This window comes from Gymnodraco acuticeps, unplaced genomic scaffold (genome assembly GCF_902827175.1).
Source record: "Gymnodraco acuticeps unplaced genomic scaffold, fGymAcu1.1, whole genome shotgun sequence".
Taxonomy (NCBI): domain Eukaryota; kingdom Metazoa; phylum Chordata; class Actinopteri; order Perciformes; family Bathydraconidae; genus Gymnodraco; species Gymnodraco acuticeps.
The window spans coordinates 2,064,888-2,081,154 of record NW_022989974.1 but is presented as its reverse complement, the minus strand read 5'-3'; the positions used below and the strand labels follow the sequence as shown (position 1 = coordinate 2,081,154).

The 16,267-nt window shown below is 43.4% G+C and overlaps 1 protein-coding gene across 1 annotated transcript in view; it reads right to left on the bottom strand.

The window, feature by feature from the left end:
• Positions 1 to 432: 432 nt before the first annotated feature.
• Positions 433 to 16,267, bottom strand: part of baz2a (bromodomain adjacent to zinc finger domain, 2A) — an 18,069-nt gene continuing 2,234 nt past the window's right edge. The window contains 27 exon segments of the mRNA XM_034210992.1: positions 433 to 2,241; positions 4,365 to 4,508; positions 4,659 to 4,894; positions 5,244 to 5,390; positions 5,534 to 5,669; positions 5,928 to 6,211; positions 6,322 to 6,387; positions 7,297 to 7,457; positions 7,574 to 7,729; positions 8,177 to 8,510; positions 8,937 to 9,541; positions 9,623 to 9,767; positions 9,853 to 9,915; positions 9,994 to 10,168; positions 10,276 to 10,350; positions 10,446 to 10,660; positions 10,761 to 11,015; positions 11,096 to 11,479; positions 11,579 to 11,644; positions 12,470 to 12,531; positions 12,685 to 12,907; positions 13,047 to 13,148; positions 13,244 to 13,352; positions 13,477 to 13,537; positions 13,650 to 14,003; positions 14,097 to 14,360; positions 14,593 to 16,267. The exon segment at positions 14,593 to 16,267 is cut by the window's right edge and continues 19 nt beyond it. Coding sequence (XP_034066883.1) covers positions 2,082 to 2,241; positions 4,365 to 4,508; positions 4,659 to 4,894; positions 5,244 to 5,390; positions 5,534 to 5,669; positions 5,928 to 6,211; positions 6,322 to 6,387; positions 7,297 to 7,457; positions 7,574 to 7,729; positions 8,177 to 8,510; positions 8,937 to 9,541; positions 9,623 to 9,767; positions 9,853 to 9,915; positions 9,994 to 10,168; positions 10,276 to 10,350; positions 10,446 to 10,660; positions 10,761 to 11,015; positions 11,096 to 11,479; positions 11,579 to 11,644; positions 12,470 to 12,531; positions 12,685 to 12,907; positions 13,047 to 13,148; positions 13,244 to 13,352; positions 13,477 to 13,537; positions 13,650 to 14,003; positions 14,097 to 14,360; positions 14,593 to 16,267 — 6,657 coding nt within the window. The 3' untranslated portion in view covers positions 433 to 2,081.

Below are 16,267 nucleotides of genomic sequence, written 5' to 3'. Positions count from 1 at the left end.
TTTTTATTTATATCACAAAATTCATATTAAGTATGCAAGTCAAATAAGGACAGCAAACCAGCACCCACAAATTACTACATTTAAATAGAAACCCTCGAGATGTAATGAGAATCAAGACTCAATTCTACTAAATATAGAGAAAATAGAGAAAACTAACGTTGAAGAACTTTTTTACTTTAATATAGAGTAAAAAAGCTTTATTTGTTACGTCACATCTTTATTATTGAACCGACGTATATAAAGTGAATCAAAATATCATATTTTCTGTTTTGGTACCCAAAGACCAACTGTAAATTGCTCATTGCCTGAATGCACTAATGAGCAATTTAGAGTTGCAATACTTCCTAACCTGCATGTTTTACTGACGGAAGAAATGTAAAATTAAAGAGACGCATGGAGAATGCAGAGAAAAAGATTCAGATAAGAGAAAAATACTCTACTAGATGTGGTTTTTATTCAACTCACAGTACATTCTACAGATGCACACGTGTTACATCACCTTAATACAACAGAGTCTTGTAATACCTCCTCTTAAAAATGATGAATTGGTCCTAAAAATATAAAGGAACAAATTTAAAGTCACCAAAACTGTACATTATTAAAAATTTACTTGACACCACGTTTGGTTTGAGTCTTTTTTTTTCTTTTTTTCTTGAAAAAACGTCTGTCCCTTTAAGTGTAATAAGGAACGTTAAAAGTACAATTTTCCTATCAATGGATTTAAACTCAGTGTATGAAACAAATTTAAATAAAACCCAGACTGTGGAGTCACCCTGTCGCCTTCATAGCACACCATCCATGCCGCACAACATTGTAATTGTAAAAATGAATGCAAGATTTTTTTTAAACAAGAAGGAATGTGCCCAGTCATTTGCATTTTAAGATCTAGAGGGTTTTATCCTCGCACAGATCAAACCGATCAGATTAAATACAGACAAACAGAAGAAAATGTTGAACATGGATCAGCTGCTCAAATATGGGTTTGAAGCTGCAAACACCAACCTGTCTTGGTTCAGTTTTATACTCTAAAAGAACAAAATGTCATCATTTAGATGTATAGTCTTTCAAACACATCTTGTGATAAATTACTTTTAACAAGAGGGACAGTGAAATAGAAGCATAGAATGACTAACCAACACTAATCAAAATCCCCGTTTTAGAAACCAGTGTCTTTCACACAGCAGCAGAAAGTGGGTATGTGAGTGAAATTGTATGCATGATATAGTGTGTGTGTTGTGAAACGTGTGAATGTGGGGCGTGCAAGACTTTAAGTGGAGGTTATACAACGTCTACTTGTGGCAGTCCATTAACAGATTCCTTTTAGTTTAACTGGCCTTTTCAGAAATCACCTAGACATCTCTATAAGGTAATCTGTACACATTCACTACACGCTATTGCTATTAAATAATCCCAGCTATTGTAATCTGTATATATATTTATATATAGAATATATAATAAAAATATATTGAGCAAAAACTTCTAGGCATAAAACCACGTTACATTACATTTCCATTGAACAGGTAATAAATGGCCCGAGCTCAGTGAAGAGTTTTGATCCATTTCGAGCGGTGCTTAGCAGGTCGGCTGCAATAGTGTGAGCAGTCCCTGACCCTGAGAAGAGCCTGAGGGCCAAAGGTCGGCTGCAATAGTGTGAGCAGTCCCTGACCCTGAGAAGAGCCTGAGGGCCAAAACACCTGGGGCCTGAGACCGTCACCACTGCACAAGCTGGGCCTGACCGAAGGCCTCGCTACGACATGGGGCTTGTGAAAGGACGTGACAGGAGAACGCAAACAGGTGATGATGTGCTGAAGTGAAGATGAAGACAAGCGAGAGACATATTCTCACTCAGTGCGGGGGGGAATGGATACAAGTTTAAGAGAGTTCAGCTGTGGGCCTGGGAAATGTTAGGCTGGTAGAGAAACCGATAACAGACAAATAGCCAAAATCTATACATATATACCTATACATGAGTACACATAGCTGGAAGAACCCCCAGACAGTCTTAATGGAGAGAGTGTGCCTGGAACGGTGACAGCACCAACAGTTTCACAGGGGGGGGGGGGGGGGGGGGGAATAGGTTTCTATTTGTCCTTATTTGAGTAGAACTCCGCCCAGCGGCTCTCAAAGAATAGCCTCGTGGCATGTCCAGCCGTCCCCACCTCCGACGAGTCCTCGTTGAACAACTCACAGTTGTTGAAGACAAGATGAGCGTCCGCCGCAAACTCCTCACAGTTGCAGTACCTGAGGCAGAGACGGAGGGGGAGGAAGGATGAGCATGTTTCAGTAGAGCTGACACCTTTTAGTTCACACGTTTGTTTTTATTCTTGCCGACTGACTTTTTTCCAATAAAATGATTTCACTGGTAAAAACAAGATTCAAAGTGTTTCTTTTGCATTATTCTTTGTGGAGGAACTCGGTTTTAAAGATGTCATTTAAATCAGCGTATCAATAGTCACGAAATCGCATGAACCTTATGGACAAAGTGATACATTAAAAAAACATAAGCAAACAGCTTATAAAGCTTTTTGCTTTTTTTTGCTGTTTGCCTACCCCCCCCCCCCCCCTCTTAATCAACTTCCTCCTGACTCTGTTGTGTTTTGTTTCTTTTTGGCTTTGTCTCTGTTTTTTTGTTTTGTTTGTATACCCCCCCTCCCAAATGTAAAGCGTCTTTGGGTCCAGAAAAGCGCTATATAAAATTCATATATTACTATTATTATTAAAGGGCAGAGGAAAGACAATACACTATTAAAAAAGGACCATTTAAAGATAAGATAGGACTTTATTTATCCCGAAGGAAATAGTTGTGCCATAGCTACACAAATACAAAAAACACAGCAGCATAATAATATAACTGTACACTAACAGTGCAGTAAAAAGAGCAATTCAATATATACAGCATATTATTATTGGGTAATATAAGTTGATTTCCCTTAACCCTCCTGTTGTCTTCGGGTCAAATCTGATTTACTACTTTTATCAATTTTTAGTTTTTCGATTGCATTAAGGCTTTATGATATCCTTCACAGTAGACATTTGAACATATACAATTGCTGATCACCACCTTCATTGAGTTTTGGATGATTTAGTCAACTTTGTAACACCATGGTGTTCCCGGTCAAAAATGACCTCTATACAGAAATGGAATTAGTAACCATCCGGATCAGATAAAACACACACACAAACACCCCCCCCCACACATACTCCTTTGATTTTGACATCTCTTTCTGACCTTTAGAGCCAATAGAATCGAAGGGGGATCTCCCCACACACGGTAAAACGAAAAGATGGGGGCTTCGTGCACACAGTTTTGCTCCTGAGTGAAGCTGTCTCTAGGTCTGACATCTCAAAACCGAAAAGCAGATTTATTGCTCATGGATTATCAGAAATCCTTCAAGGTGACACAGACACATTGGTTTAACCTATGGATTAACTTCAGCATCGTTTTTTATCGTTTTAATGCCATTGAAGACTACCACACAGGTGAGCCATTTTGCCGTTTTTAGCTAACTAGCTCCATATGTTTTGATGTGTGTTCTTGTTATTATCTCCGAGAAATCGTATAATTGAGTGATAATGAGGGTACCCATCGATTCTGTGTCCCCTCACGATGTGAAACGATGGGTTAAGATGTGCAGCAAAGATAAATAATAAGGTTTTGTGAGTGAATTTCGGTGCAGTTATCTGTTAGCATTTTTCGCTCGTTACTAATTCAGAGGCTCAGCGTTAGCAATGTGGGGTTTATTTTGTGCAAAAAAATTAAAAAGTAACACTTTTCTTGGTGTGAAACCGCTCAATGAACTACAACTCCCGTCTCGCACCACACAGGCCGTCACGTTAGCACATTTCACTTCTTTCTTTCAGAATGAGGCGAAAAGTATTAAAAGAGGTTAACATCACTACAAGTCTGGGCATGTTGAGAGCTGTACATACACACCAGGGGAGTTAGTCGGTTCCGTAAGAGCCAGCATACAGGACCGGGATTCTGGGATTTATAGTCTTTCTAGTTGCGTATTTTTCATAAGCCGCGTTCACACCGGAGTACTTTTCCCCTTTAGTTCCGTTAGTACCCCTTATGTTGCGTTCACACCAAAAAGAGTACTTAGTGCCGGGAACTTTTACCCCCATTTTTAGTGCCTGCTGAGAGGTGGTACTATCCTGGGGGGAAAAAGTTCCCCAGTTCTGATTGGCTGGGCGAATTGCAAACCACGCCCCGTAAAACTCTGAAAAGTTTTGTGAAGCCGCCATTGTATTTGTGGCATTAGCATTATCATTAGCCCCGCGCACCAACGGAGAGAGAATAACTTATGGCAACACACAAAGGCGGGACTTCGCCTCTCTATAAACAACGTAGCGGTGAAACTTACATTCCCTGTAACAGTTTCTCTCTCATGGTGAAGAAGTCCATGGGGGTCTTGACGATGCGGCGGTATCCTGGCACCAGACGAGGGTTGACGGGTTCAAGGAAAGGCCAGGCATCAGCGTGAGCCTCCATCTCCATTAGAATGATCCTGGCAGGAAATAAAAAGAATTAACACAAATCCATCACAATATAACTGTCAGAACGAATGTCATCCTGCAGACTTAAAAATTACTTTAAAACCCGGATGTGTAAGATGAATAAAAATCATTGTGCATGCAGGAAGCTTCACAGCACTCACTCGCAGAAGGTGAGGTCGGGCTGGTTTCGGGTCGTCATGCGGCGACGTTTAGCGGCGCTTCCTTCCCCGGACGAGCGGGAAGACGAGGAGGGGGGGGTCACGGTCTCCTTGAATCGTGTCGCCATGCCGTCCCTGGAACGCCGTGTTGTTCTCTCATCTTCAGAGCTTTCGTCTTCATATCTCCTCTTCTTCAGCCTCAATCTCTTTTTGGACGAGCGCGGTGACTCACTCTCCTCCTGAGAGACAGAGCGGATAATGGATCAGATTGAGCCGGCAACGAATTGAGCAGCACTTTTAGTTTTAAAAACTGATATATCTCACAATGTTCCGGCCTGTTTTCATATATTTTGATCTTATATTTCAGTTTCATGACTCTGTAGCACCAGACAAACACTAAGATACCAAGGGAAATGTCTCATAAGTCAAAACCTTATATAATAAACTAATTTCTGGTTAGTTACCCTAACCCGATGCAGCACAAAACAAATTACCTGGAAGGACACAATTGCTACAAAATGCTTTTAGATTTTTCATAAAGCCTAATTTGTGCTGTAAGTTATATTATTATTTTCGTATAAGTATCACCTGGGCAACGCAGTGAGGACAAAACCAGTCTCCCTCGGGCACCTGGGTGATTTTGGGCTTCAGGCAGTACATGTGGCAGCCTCGATCACAGCCGTCACACAGCAACAGGCAATCATCGTTGTCTCCCTTCCTGCAGACCTGGCAATTCTGGATAACAAGCATTTGCTTATTAGGATGACAACAAATGTCAGTTTGGTTATTTCTTGTGTCATTTTGTGCCGTGTGCTCCCTAAAAAAGCAAGTCACCGAAAGTCCAAGTACTAAATATCTTGGGAGGAAATATTTCTTACCACTTTAGTCACAGATCTCTCCCAAGCAATGGCCTTCTCCAGCTGAAGTATACACAGACAGACCTGGGGGGCGCTGCGGCAGCGATCCAGAGCCTGTCGCCATGTTCGTAGTCGCGACGTGATCTCACTTTCCAAACTGAAGCAGAAGAAAATCAGAAACAGGTTTATTACCAGGTAGGTTGACACGTACGAGGAATTGGACTTGGTGTTGTGGTGCATACATAAAAGTAAAACTAAAAAGTAAAATAAAGATAGAAAACTATTTTAAGAAAACTATGACAACATTACAAAATATAGCAGTATTTACATTGATTAAAAACCAGAACATGTGTTAAAAATATAAAACCAACAAAACTTCTCCCCTGAACCGTAAATATAAGCCTGTTCTTCTCACCTGAAGACGTCCATGGGATGCTCTTCTCCCGGGGTCGGGGTGAGAGGAGCGAGGCGCATCACCTCGGCGATGTTCCACAGCGGCTCCTTCAGGTAGCGCCGCTCAATGTTTCGCTCCAGGTTGGCCAACCGCAGCACGGCCAAGTCCAAGGGATGTGTGCCGAAACGAGGAAGGCCGGACCACTCCTTCTTAGTTCGAATAATCCAGTCATCACGTGGGTCGGCTTCGTGTTCAAAGTACTGGAGATCATCACGTGTGGAGTCTGGCTCAGGGATTGTGTACGGCTTAAAAAGAAAACAGCGAGAGTTAGAGTATTAGTCAAAGTTAAATAAACATAATTTCTGTTTAATGTAGAGTTTGTAGGATTTATTTTATCAAGTATTTTAATATTTACCTCAAATTCTAGAAATGTTGTCTCTGTGTTGGGTTCAGCTTCGGTCACTGCACCTTCAGGTAGAGCCTGGAAGAACAACAAAAGCAGATATGAGCTTTTACTGCCACTCAGTTGTACTGTTGTGAATGAGACCGTCTATCCTTAGCACATATGTCAGTTTATACAAATTGTCACTTCATGGGTGGAAAATGGCTAAACACGCCATCTAGTGTTTAAAATCAGCCATGAAGCTTGCAAGGCAAATGCTGACAAGAGCAGTACCTATAAATGTCTGCCTCTTTTTTGTATTTATCATAGGTGCCATAAACTTTTACAACCATTCCCTGCTAGTTTCCATTAATTAAAAAGTGTGCTATATCAGGGTATATGCAGGAATCCTGAAGTCAAATGTAAGACCTTTTAAGACCTTTTTCAAGAACCTTTCCGTACATGTTAAGACCTCATCGCCACTTGGAGTTTTAACCGGTTACATTGGCGACAAACTTTACCTCACATTGACTATATACAGTATTGATTGTCCTTCCTCCGTATCTTCCAACCATTTGGACGCAAACATGCATTTCCCCATAACCATGTTGTTTAACAACCGGCGTAAACGGACCTTCGCGCGCCATCAAGCAGTGAGCGTGCGATGTCCTGTTCAGATGACGTCAAGTCTAACGGGATGCCATAAATAAACTACACAGAATCCCACTACACACCTACGCAATGATTACATTCAGGCAGACTGTAGAATACAACCTCTTTGGACAATTTATATACTTATTGAAAACAAGCTACAAAATCTAATACCTTGGAAAATGCCCTTTAATACTTTTTAATAGCCTTCATTTTCGCTAAATTGATTTATCAACTTTTAATACTTTTTAAGACCCAGGGATACACCCTGTATATGCCGGTCCCAGTAGTGTCTCAGCTGTAGCTGTTGCATCACTAGCTGATCCCAGCACACACAAAAAAAGAGGTGGTTCTCACCTTCAGTAGGAGGTCAGCTGCAAGGACCCGCTGCTCCAGGTCCTCCACCCACTGTAGGGCATTGACGTCGGTGCCCATTGCTTTCTCCTGAACTTGCCAGGGCTGCTGCAGAGTCTCCAATAGAACATTCTTCTCATCTACCTTCGACTCAAATATAGGGTCTGGACGAAAGGAACACAACAGTTTTAATGCGATCCCAGGGACACATGGGGAACATGGGGAGGGGAAAAGGATAAAGCCTAGATGATGTCATGTATTAATTATAACCCACACTCACCGTTGATTGGTTTGGTGCATAGCTCGGCTAAGTGCTCCATTTGTTTGGCCAAATGCTTGTGGAGCACCTTCTCCCTGACGCCTCTTGGGTGGAGAGCCTGTAAGATGCTCTGCAGTTCCTCTGGATCCTTAATCCACCACCAGCCACGCACCATAGCTAAACAAAAACAAAAATATATATACACACACATTACAAACAAGACAGACACACAACTATAATTAATTTGTTTCCTGTACATATTTGTACACTAAATGTCATCTCTGAACAGTTTTATTGTTTAGGAAATGTTAAATGTATTATAAATTAATCATTTGACGTATATTATGTTAGAAAACATTGCAATATGTCAACCAAGTTGCTCAAAGTTCAAGCTAATGTCTTTAAATGTCTTGTTTTGTCATTCTAAAACCCAAGATAATCAGTTTAATATGAAATAAAACAGAAAAGCAGGAAAACTCTATTATGAGAGGCTGAAAGAGCATTTACAGCAAATTTCGTACCAAAAATATAAATAAAAGAAGTTATGTAAATAAATTACACGTAAAAAGAGTTTAAAAAAGGAAAAATAACATCGGTAAGACTTTATATTCAGATGCTACTTACATGCTGGTATGGGCTTAGCCACCAGTTGTGTGAAGTACTGCTGCTCGATCTCCTGGAACACGGAGTTGGAGGGACGGCCGCGGCGTTTGGCTGCAGCCCCCCTCGGCCCCCTGCGGGCAGGACTGCTGCCTCTGCTCCCTCTCCTCCGCCTGCGACCGGGCCTGGGGGGGGTCGTTGGACCGGGCTTGGCAGGAGGGATGGGAGCTGAAACAGGCTGAGAGAGGGGGGGTGCTGCAGCAGGAACATCGGAAGCAGGTAGTGTGGGGGCAGCGTCCTGTGGTGTTGCCGGGGTGACGGGGTCAGCGGGGGTCAGGCCAGGCAGGAGAGGGTCCGGCTGAGGAGTCGAGAGAGTTTATATATTTATTTAAAGACCACATAAAAAGAAACAAATCCCTCTACCTCATTGTATTTAAATATTTAAAAATAGGACCGCTACTACTAGGCATACTTGTCCTATGTATATAGTATCAGAAGTTTATATATTTGTTGTTAGTCTATTATAATGTATTCTAACTTATGACTTTATATAATCTATAGATACTGTAATAATATACATCTTTCTATTGTTTCGATGTATATAATTACTGTTTATTTATTACTTTTTACTCGTGTGCAATGCCTGATAACCTGCTGTCGCTGTCACAAAATAATTTCCCAAGTTGGATTTAATAAAGTACATCTAACCATCTATTTATCTATCCATCTATGCATTCTTAAAGCATAATTAAATGCATTTATAGTTATGAATGTGAAAGCAAACCTTCAGGAGTGGAGCAGTGAGTTGTGGCAGGGCACTCAGGATCTGAGGGAGGGGTTTAGGCGGTGATCTGGGGGTCTGCGGCTCGGTCAGAGAGTTTTCGTCGCACGGTTGTTTGGGAAGCAGGTTGAACCACTGTCCCTGTTTCTCCGCCATCTCCTTCACCGTCTCCTCCGGTCGATGACCCTCCGGAGCGTCTCCTGATGCGGAGCATGCGCCGTTGGTCACTCCGTCCTGAGATAGGTTGAGCCAGCTCTTGAAAGCCGCCTGTGTGAGGTCATGTGCGCCACTGTTTGGCGATCCCAGTCCTTCTTCACCCCCCGACCTGGCGCTGCTTCGACGCCGCCGGCGGATCTTCGCTGTGCGGAGGTGAAGCTCCACTTCTGGTTTGATTTTGCGTGGGCGTCCTCGTCCTCTTGGCATGCTCATGAGGGATGCCGTGCCAGGGAGCGCGTCCTCCTCTAGAGACGAGGTCTGGGCGTGGGCAGCGGAGGAAGGAGAAGAAGGAAGAGTAGGAGGGGGAGATGTAGGCATGGAGGTCTCCTCAACTTTGGGCTCCTTTTTGAGGAAGTTGACAGGAACCTCGGCCACAAGGACATCTCCAGAAGCTAAATGATAGAAATATAAGTTCAGAAGAAGTTTTCAAATGCAAGTCATAAGATCTCTTTTAGATTTATTCTGAGACTCACTCAACAGCTCCTCTGGCCCCTCGACCAGAACTCCTCCGAGGTGAGGTAGCGCCAAGTATCTACGCTGGTAACGGTCCTGGCCCAGCAGTACGGCCCGCATGGAATGAGATGACTGCAGCAGCTTCTTACGGAAAAATGCTTGCCGCTGTGGAGATCCAAAAGCAGAGGAATATTTAATATAAAGCGGCACGAATGTTTAAAGAACTGCGTCTCTGTTGCGTCAGGCTTACCTTGGCTAGCTTATCGATCTGCCTTTCAAGCTCTGGAATGCTGGCAGTGGTAGGGCTCTCACTCTGTAATAGAATAAATAAACATTTAATATAGGAAAGACTAAACTCTTATACTGAGCAATCACAACAGCAGATACTTACATCACTGATTTTGGGCTCTTCTTTGCGTGCGCGGCGGTTGCTTCTCTCCGAGGCTGGGCCACCCTCCTCCAGACTGAGGGTCTCTTCCTCGGCCACTCTGGCACTGCGCCTCCTCTCCTCAAAACACAGCTCTTCCTCCGAGCGTCCTGTCCGACGAGCTAGTGCTGCCTTCAGTCTGCAAGGGAGAAAACAATCAGGATCAACATGTCCTTCAACTACAGAAAATATCTGAGTAATCTGGGATTTGTTTCTGTTTTAAAATGTAAAAAAACATGAACTTACTTCCGCAGCTTCCCCTCAATGATCCACTTGTTCTTCCTGTATGTTGCCATGTTTTCTAATGTGTTGTCAATGTCACTGAAATATAAAATGCAGACATTAATGAAGCAACAGAAATGTGGCATTAACAGATTTGTATCTACAGTGAATCCTACAGCAGTGTTTGTTCTGACCTTATCACAATGTTGCTGCTGTTGAGCTCGTCCACCAGGAACCCCAGGATGGCCGCCTTGGTGTCAGGGGTCAGGGCGTGAAAGGTTTTGGTCCTCAGTGTGTCGCACACTTCTGTCTCATAACCATGAGCTTCCAAAAAGACACGAAGCACTTCTGAGACTGTGCTGCGGTTCAGCTTCAAATCAACCAGCTTTTCCCCGAGGATCTTTACCGACTAAAAGTTGGGATTAAAAATAAGCTGTTGATTAAAAAAAAGGTCCACCACTCTTCATGTGATGTAATAAATAAAAAAGGAGAAAATACTCATCACTCACCTGATAAAATGACGGCAGGCCTGGATCATGGAGCGCAGCCTCCATCAGCTTTATGACTAGGTCCTGGAACTCTCCGTGGCTGTCGCCCAGGCCTAAGAGGCCCTCCTGCAGGGTAGCAAGGCTGGGGATGTCCTTGGGTATATTGAGACCGATCAACTTCCCATAGCCATGTAGGAACTCAACCACAGCCAGGCAGTGTGCAAAAGCTTTTCCAGAAAGAACCAAACCCGGGATACGGGACAGCTCTGGCAGCGGCTGATGGAGACAAAGTTCATAAGTACAATCTTTTCAATCACATTGCTAATAAAGTAGAATAAGGTAAACACAAAACTCACTTTGTGGTCAGTGAGACACATGTCTTCTGTGGGCTTCTTCAGTTCGTCTGCGATTATCTGCTGCCTCTTCCTCTCCTCCAGACGTCTCTGGACCTGCACCCTCCTCTCTGCTGCCCTCTTCACTGCCTGCGCCTTCTGAGCCGCCGCCTCAGCCTCTGCCTGGGCTTTAGCCAGAGCCTTGGCTTTACTCCGAGCGCCCAGCACTCTCTTACCCTGCGCTATCCGCTCCTCGTCGGTCTGCTGCACTCGTGGAGGAGCCTCCACTTTGGCTGACCTCCTGCGGCCGGGCTTCTTGGGCGCTGCAGCAGACCCTGGGGCTGGCAGAGGGGCTGTGGGGTCTGATGAGTCAGCCTTCAGCTCCAAGTCCTTGTCTGCTTGCTCAAGCTGAACCCACAAATTAAAGAGAGAACAGGTTGAGGTGAGGAAGAGATGGTGCAGAGGAAAATGCTGATAGATCATTTTGTGTTGAATCTTTATCTGTACCTTGGCTTTCTTTTTTTCCGCTTTCATCTTCTTAATCTTCGTATCCTCCCTCTTCCTCAATCGTGCCTAATAAAAATAAACAGCAACAACAAATTTAGGGTAAAATGTCAACAACATAATAGTTAACCCTTAGATGCATAAGTGGGTCTTTTGACCCGGTGAGGTGGTTTTCTTGAAGTATTTTTGTAATTACATTTTTTATCATTTCATATTCCAGCTATTCCTCAAAAAACATGTTTTGGATATCATGCCATTCAAATGTTTAATTTACATTTTAAGAAATTAGTAATGTCGTTTTTGTATTACTACCCGAGCTTCCATAAGTGGGTCAAAAATGTGGGTCCCAGGAATACATTCACTGTAGACCACACAGACGACATCACAAGTGACACCTCTCAGGAAGATTATTTTACACAGCAAGATCTGATACCCGTCAGTATAATAATAATACATTATATTTTTATAGAGCTTTTCAAGGACTCAAAATCGCTTTACAATATAAGGGAAGGTTAGGGTGGGGGTATAGGACTATCAAACTTGATCAACCAGCATGGATTGATGGGGGGTGGGCTATGAGTAGACAAGAGGAGATGAGTTTTGAAAAGGGACTGGAATACTGTGAGGGTCTCAGAATAGAGATCTTTGCATCAATATGTTCAAAACCTTTTTTTTTTCAAAATGTAAAACAAATGTCTAAAATTATAAATAGTGAAAAATTAAATATAAAATATTTCTAGTGTGAACCAAAAAGTGATTTTTCTTAACCAAAATGACATAAAAACACATTATTCTAATAAGGGTCCTTTTTGACCCACTTATGGGAGAGTGTAGGGTCCAGTCCCTCGTGCATCTAAGGGTTAAACAAACAACTTCATATACTAAATGAAATACCTTTTTCATCATTTTCTTTTTGATTTTTGCAATTTTCTCCTTTTCCTCCTCCGTGAGAGCTTCTAGAAAACACAAACACAAACAGTCAGCTACAGTACAAACAAATTACAGAGGTAAATGTGAGAAGTATTAATAAATAAATGATAAATATTTAACTAACCAGCTATAAACATATCCCTGTACACTAATGCTTCTTCCAGTTTACATTCACTCACCCTTGGCCTCAAGTCGATTCAAAAGCTTGGCGTCAACTTTGCTGAGGAGGTCGATCATCTTGGGTTTGGGGGGTCGACCTGGGCGACGGGCCAGCCCCCCCTTTATGACCCGGACCCTGCGAGGCGTCTCCTTGTCAGGGTTTGGAGGTCGACCCCGGCGGCCAGTGATGGCCATGATCATCGAGGGAACTTCCTCATTCGCCAAGACGACCCACTGTTTACCCTGTAACATATTAGAAAGCATGATGAGTCCCCCTCTACCCATTTTATAATTTATGATACACGGTCTTTTCGAAGTGTGAATGATTTGACTTTTGTGTTTAAAAAAACGAGTATTTTTAGGGGGGAAAAAATATACAGACCTCAGAAGTTTCTCTTTCTTCATAAAAATCTCCAACAGGCATGCGCGGGCTGAAGCTGAAATGTTCTCGAGTGACGATGCCGTCTGTGTGTTTATTCAAGTACTGGAAGAAACCATTAGGAAACAGGTATGAGAGAAATGTCAGTGTTTTCACATTATCAATACATCATCACGTTTTATATTGAATTGAAGCTTCACCTTGAGTATTTCGGGGAACTGCTTCATCCTCCTTCCACAAGGTGTGTAGTACCAGGTTTCACCTTTCATGCGGTCCTCCATTTTCTTCACTCGAATCTCTCTCTTCCAACTACAGTTGAAAGGGTTCATGATTACAACAGAACAATATTTGAGAATATTTTAACACTGTACACACTGAGACCAAAATGTGTTGTATCAACAGGATGAAGACAAATCCACAAAGGGAACATTACCCATGCTGCATTGGGAACTGCACTTGCTCTTCAGTTGCAACCCTTCTCTGTCGAGATCCACCTGTTGAATAAAATGGACACAATCAGGTTTAGAATGACCTTATTATTGTATATCATCTCTTTACAATTGCCATTACATAATGTGGATCCCCATTTACAAAACAAGTAATGACCTGCAGTGGAGCTGTCATCATCATTTTCCTCAACATCATCAGCAGTCGTTTCGGCATCTTTCCGTATTTTTGCCACATTTCCTTCTTGGTCTCGTTTCTTAGCCCTTTTTGCCTTCTTGGGTTTCTCGAACGTTGTAGTAATAGCTGAAGCGTTTGCTAGAACAGCTTCAATAGTGGCTGTGACGGTATCAACAGCCTCTCCAGTAACATCTGATGTTTCCTGAACATCCACCTTGAGAGACTTCTTCCTCTTCCTCCCCTTGGCTAGCTCCTGTTTATTGCCTTCCTCTTCAGTCTTCATCTTCTCTGCCTTCGGGGTTCGACCCCGAGGCTTCCGCTGGGCCCCCTCTGGCGCTTAAAATAATAAGGAAAAGAAACGTTTTCAATAAAATGTAATATTTAAACGTTTAAGTTTACAATTTTGTTAAAAAACATCATCTCTAATACCTGGGATTTTAATCCATAATGCCTTTGGAGTTCGAGGTTTCCGTTGTTTCCCTGGGGTTTTCACATGTCCTCCAGCGAGGGACACATTTGGATCAGGTACTGGTTGGAGTGGGTGTACAGCAGGGCTCTCTGCTGGGGTACTGAAGGCGATAAAGTTCTCGTCTCTCATCTTGAAACTCAGGGGAGTCATTGTCTCATCAACACTGGTCTTAATGCTAAAGCGTCCAGCTGAGTCTGGTGTATCATGTCCTTCTGCTTCAGGTCCTGAGATAAAAAAACAAGAAGATTTAATATGTGCTAGCATAATTAAGAAGATTTTTCTTCTTTTCTTTTTTACTGAAAAAAGAAAACACACAATGACATAGAAAACTAAAACAAGATTCTTCTGAATTAATAAATACATTTGTATTTGTTGACAATGGAAGAAATGTAAAAATAAAAGGTTTTATTCAGGGTGAGATTCTTATTTCCATGATCATGAACTTTATAAATGTACCTTGGCGATCTGGCTGAGATGCCACAAATGAGCACGAGTAGGAAACGTCACTTGAGTCGACAGAGATCTCTTCCATCTGAGAGGTGTTGTTCAGAGAAGACTCCAGCATGGATCCTCCTGTGATTTGGCAGCTATCCTGAGTCTCTTCGGCCTCAGACGTTTCCCCTCCCCTGGTGGAGTCCAGCGTGTCATCTCTGGAGTCTTCAGCAGAACAGCTGCTATCTCTAGTGGTGTCAAACGCAGTGAGTGGTTCCTCCTCGGCATGGAAAGAGCTGTCAAACTGAGAGGTATCCTTTCTCAGATGGAAGCTGCTGTCAAACTGGAAGGAGTCGTCCACACCTGAGCTATCCTCATCCGCATCAGATGTCTTTTCAAAGGCAGAGCTGACATCAATTCTAGAGGGGCTGTCAAAGGTGGAATCGCCTTCAAATTTCGAAGCCGTTTGTGAAGAGTCATCAAAACTTTCATCGGTCAAGTGTTTTATCCCTGTGCTGTGCAGATGAGAAGACTTCCTGAGTGGAGTCTGCTCCAGCATGGAGTCCTCTGTGTCACAGAAACTGCTTTGCATGTGCTGACTTTCAGAAGCTGTCTGTTTCTTTATGGGCCTTTGATCAGAAGCGACTGTGGTCTGCGAGGGTTTCCCAGGAAGATCAGTGAGATATTTGGGTGAGCGGATATCAGATGTATCAGTTTCAGTAGCTTCCCCCTTCTGTGATGCTCTTATGTTGCCCAAATCACGTCGAGGGGGGAGTTCCTCTGGTCTTCCATTTTTTTTGTAAGGCATCGATTTCCTATCCTCACTTTGAGCGTGGTGCTCTGGCTTGAGAGACGAATGCTTCAGTGCATGAGGAGGACGCTGCTCAGAGTCGGGGCTTTGAACCACTCCAGAAGAAAGACCCTTTGCTGAGGGCACAGACACCAAGGCAGGAGGGGCGGACACAGGTGCAGTCCTGGAGGCTTGAGTGGTTAGAAGAGGTAGGGTAGACAGAGGTCGCACTGTAAGAATTTCGTGGGCTGCTGGGGAGGATAAGTTCAACACTCCTGGTGGTGAAGATGCTGCAGAAGCAGTGGAAAGACCAGAGTGAGCAGCTGGAGAAGTGTAGGTCTGAAGTAGGGATGTGGGAGGTCTACTGATTACTGAAGGAGTTTTTGACACAGACATGGGGGGTACTGATAAACGAGAGCCAGGAGGTGTTGAGGTTGAAGATCCTGATGCTGACAGTAGAGGTGGAGCAACACCAGCCGATGAGGATTTTGCACCAACTGACGGAACTGAAGATATTAACTTTGGGGGTCCAGGCATCAGAGATGGCTTGGACCCTTGAACCATGTGTTGAAGAGATGAGATGGGTGAAGCTGTGGGAGGCCCAGAAGATAAACGAGGCCAAGAAGACTTTGTTTGATGAGCAACAGAGTCTGATGAAGGAGGAGAGGCAGAGGAAACTACTGCTTGTTTAGACACGCTATCAGTCGAAGCAAGTTCTTTAGACCATTTTTGAGGTGATGCCGGCAGGGAGGAGGGGGAAGAACCCGCTGACAGTGGCTTGGAACCAGCAGGGGATGTCTCGGTCGCAGCAGAGGGCCTGGGGCATTGCTTCAAAGGAGGAGGTAAAGAAAGTCTGGGGGGAGCAGCTGAAGATGGAGCAGAGGACACCTTGGGGGATGACACCATAGG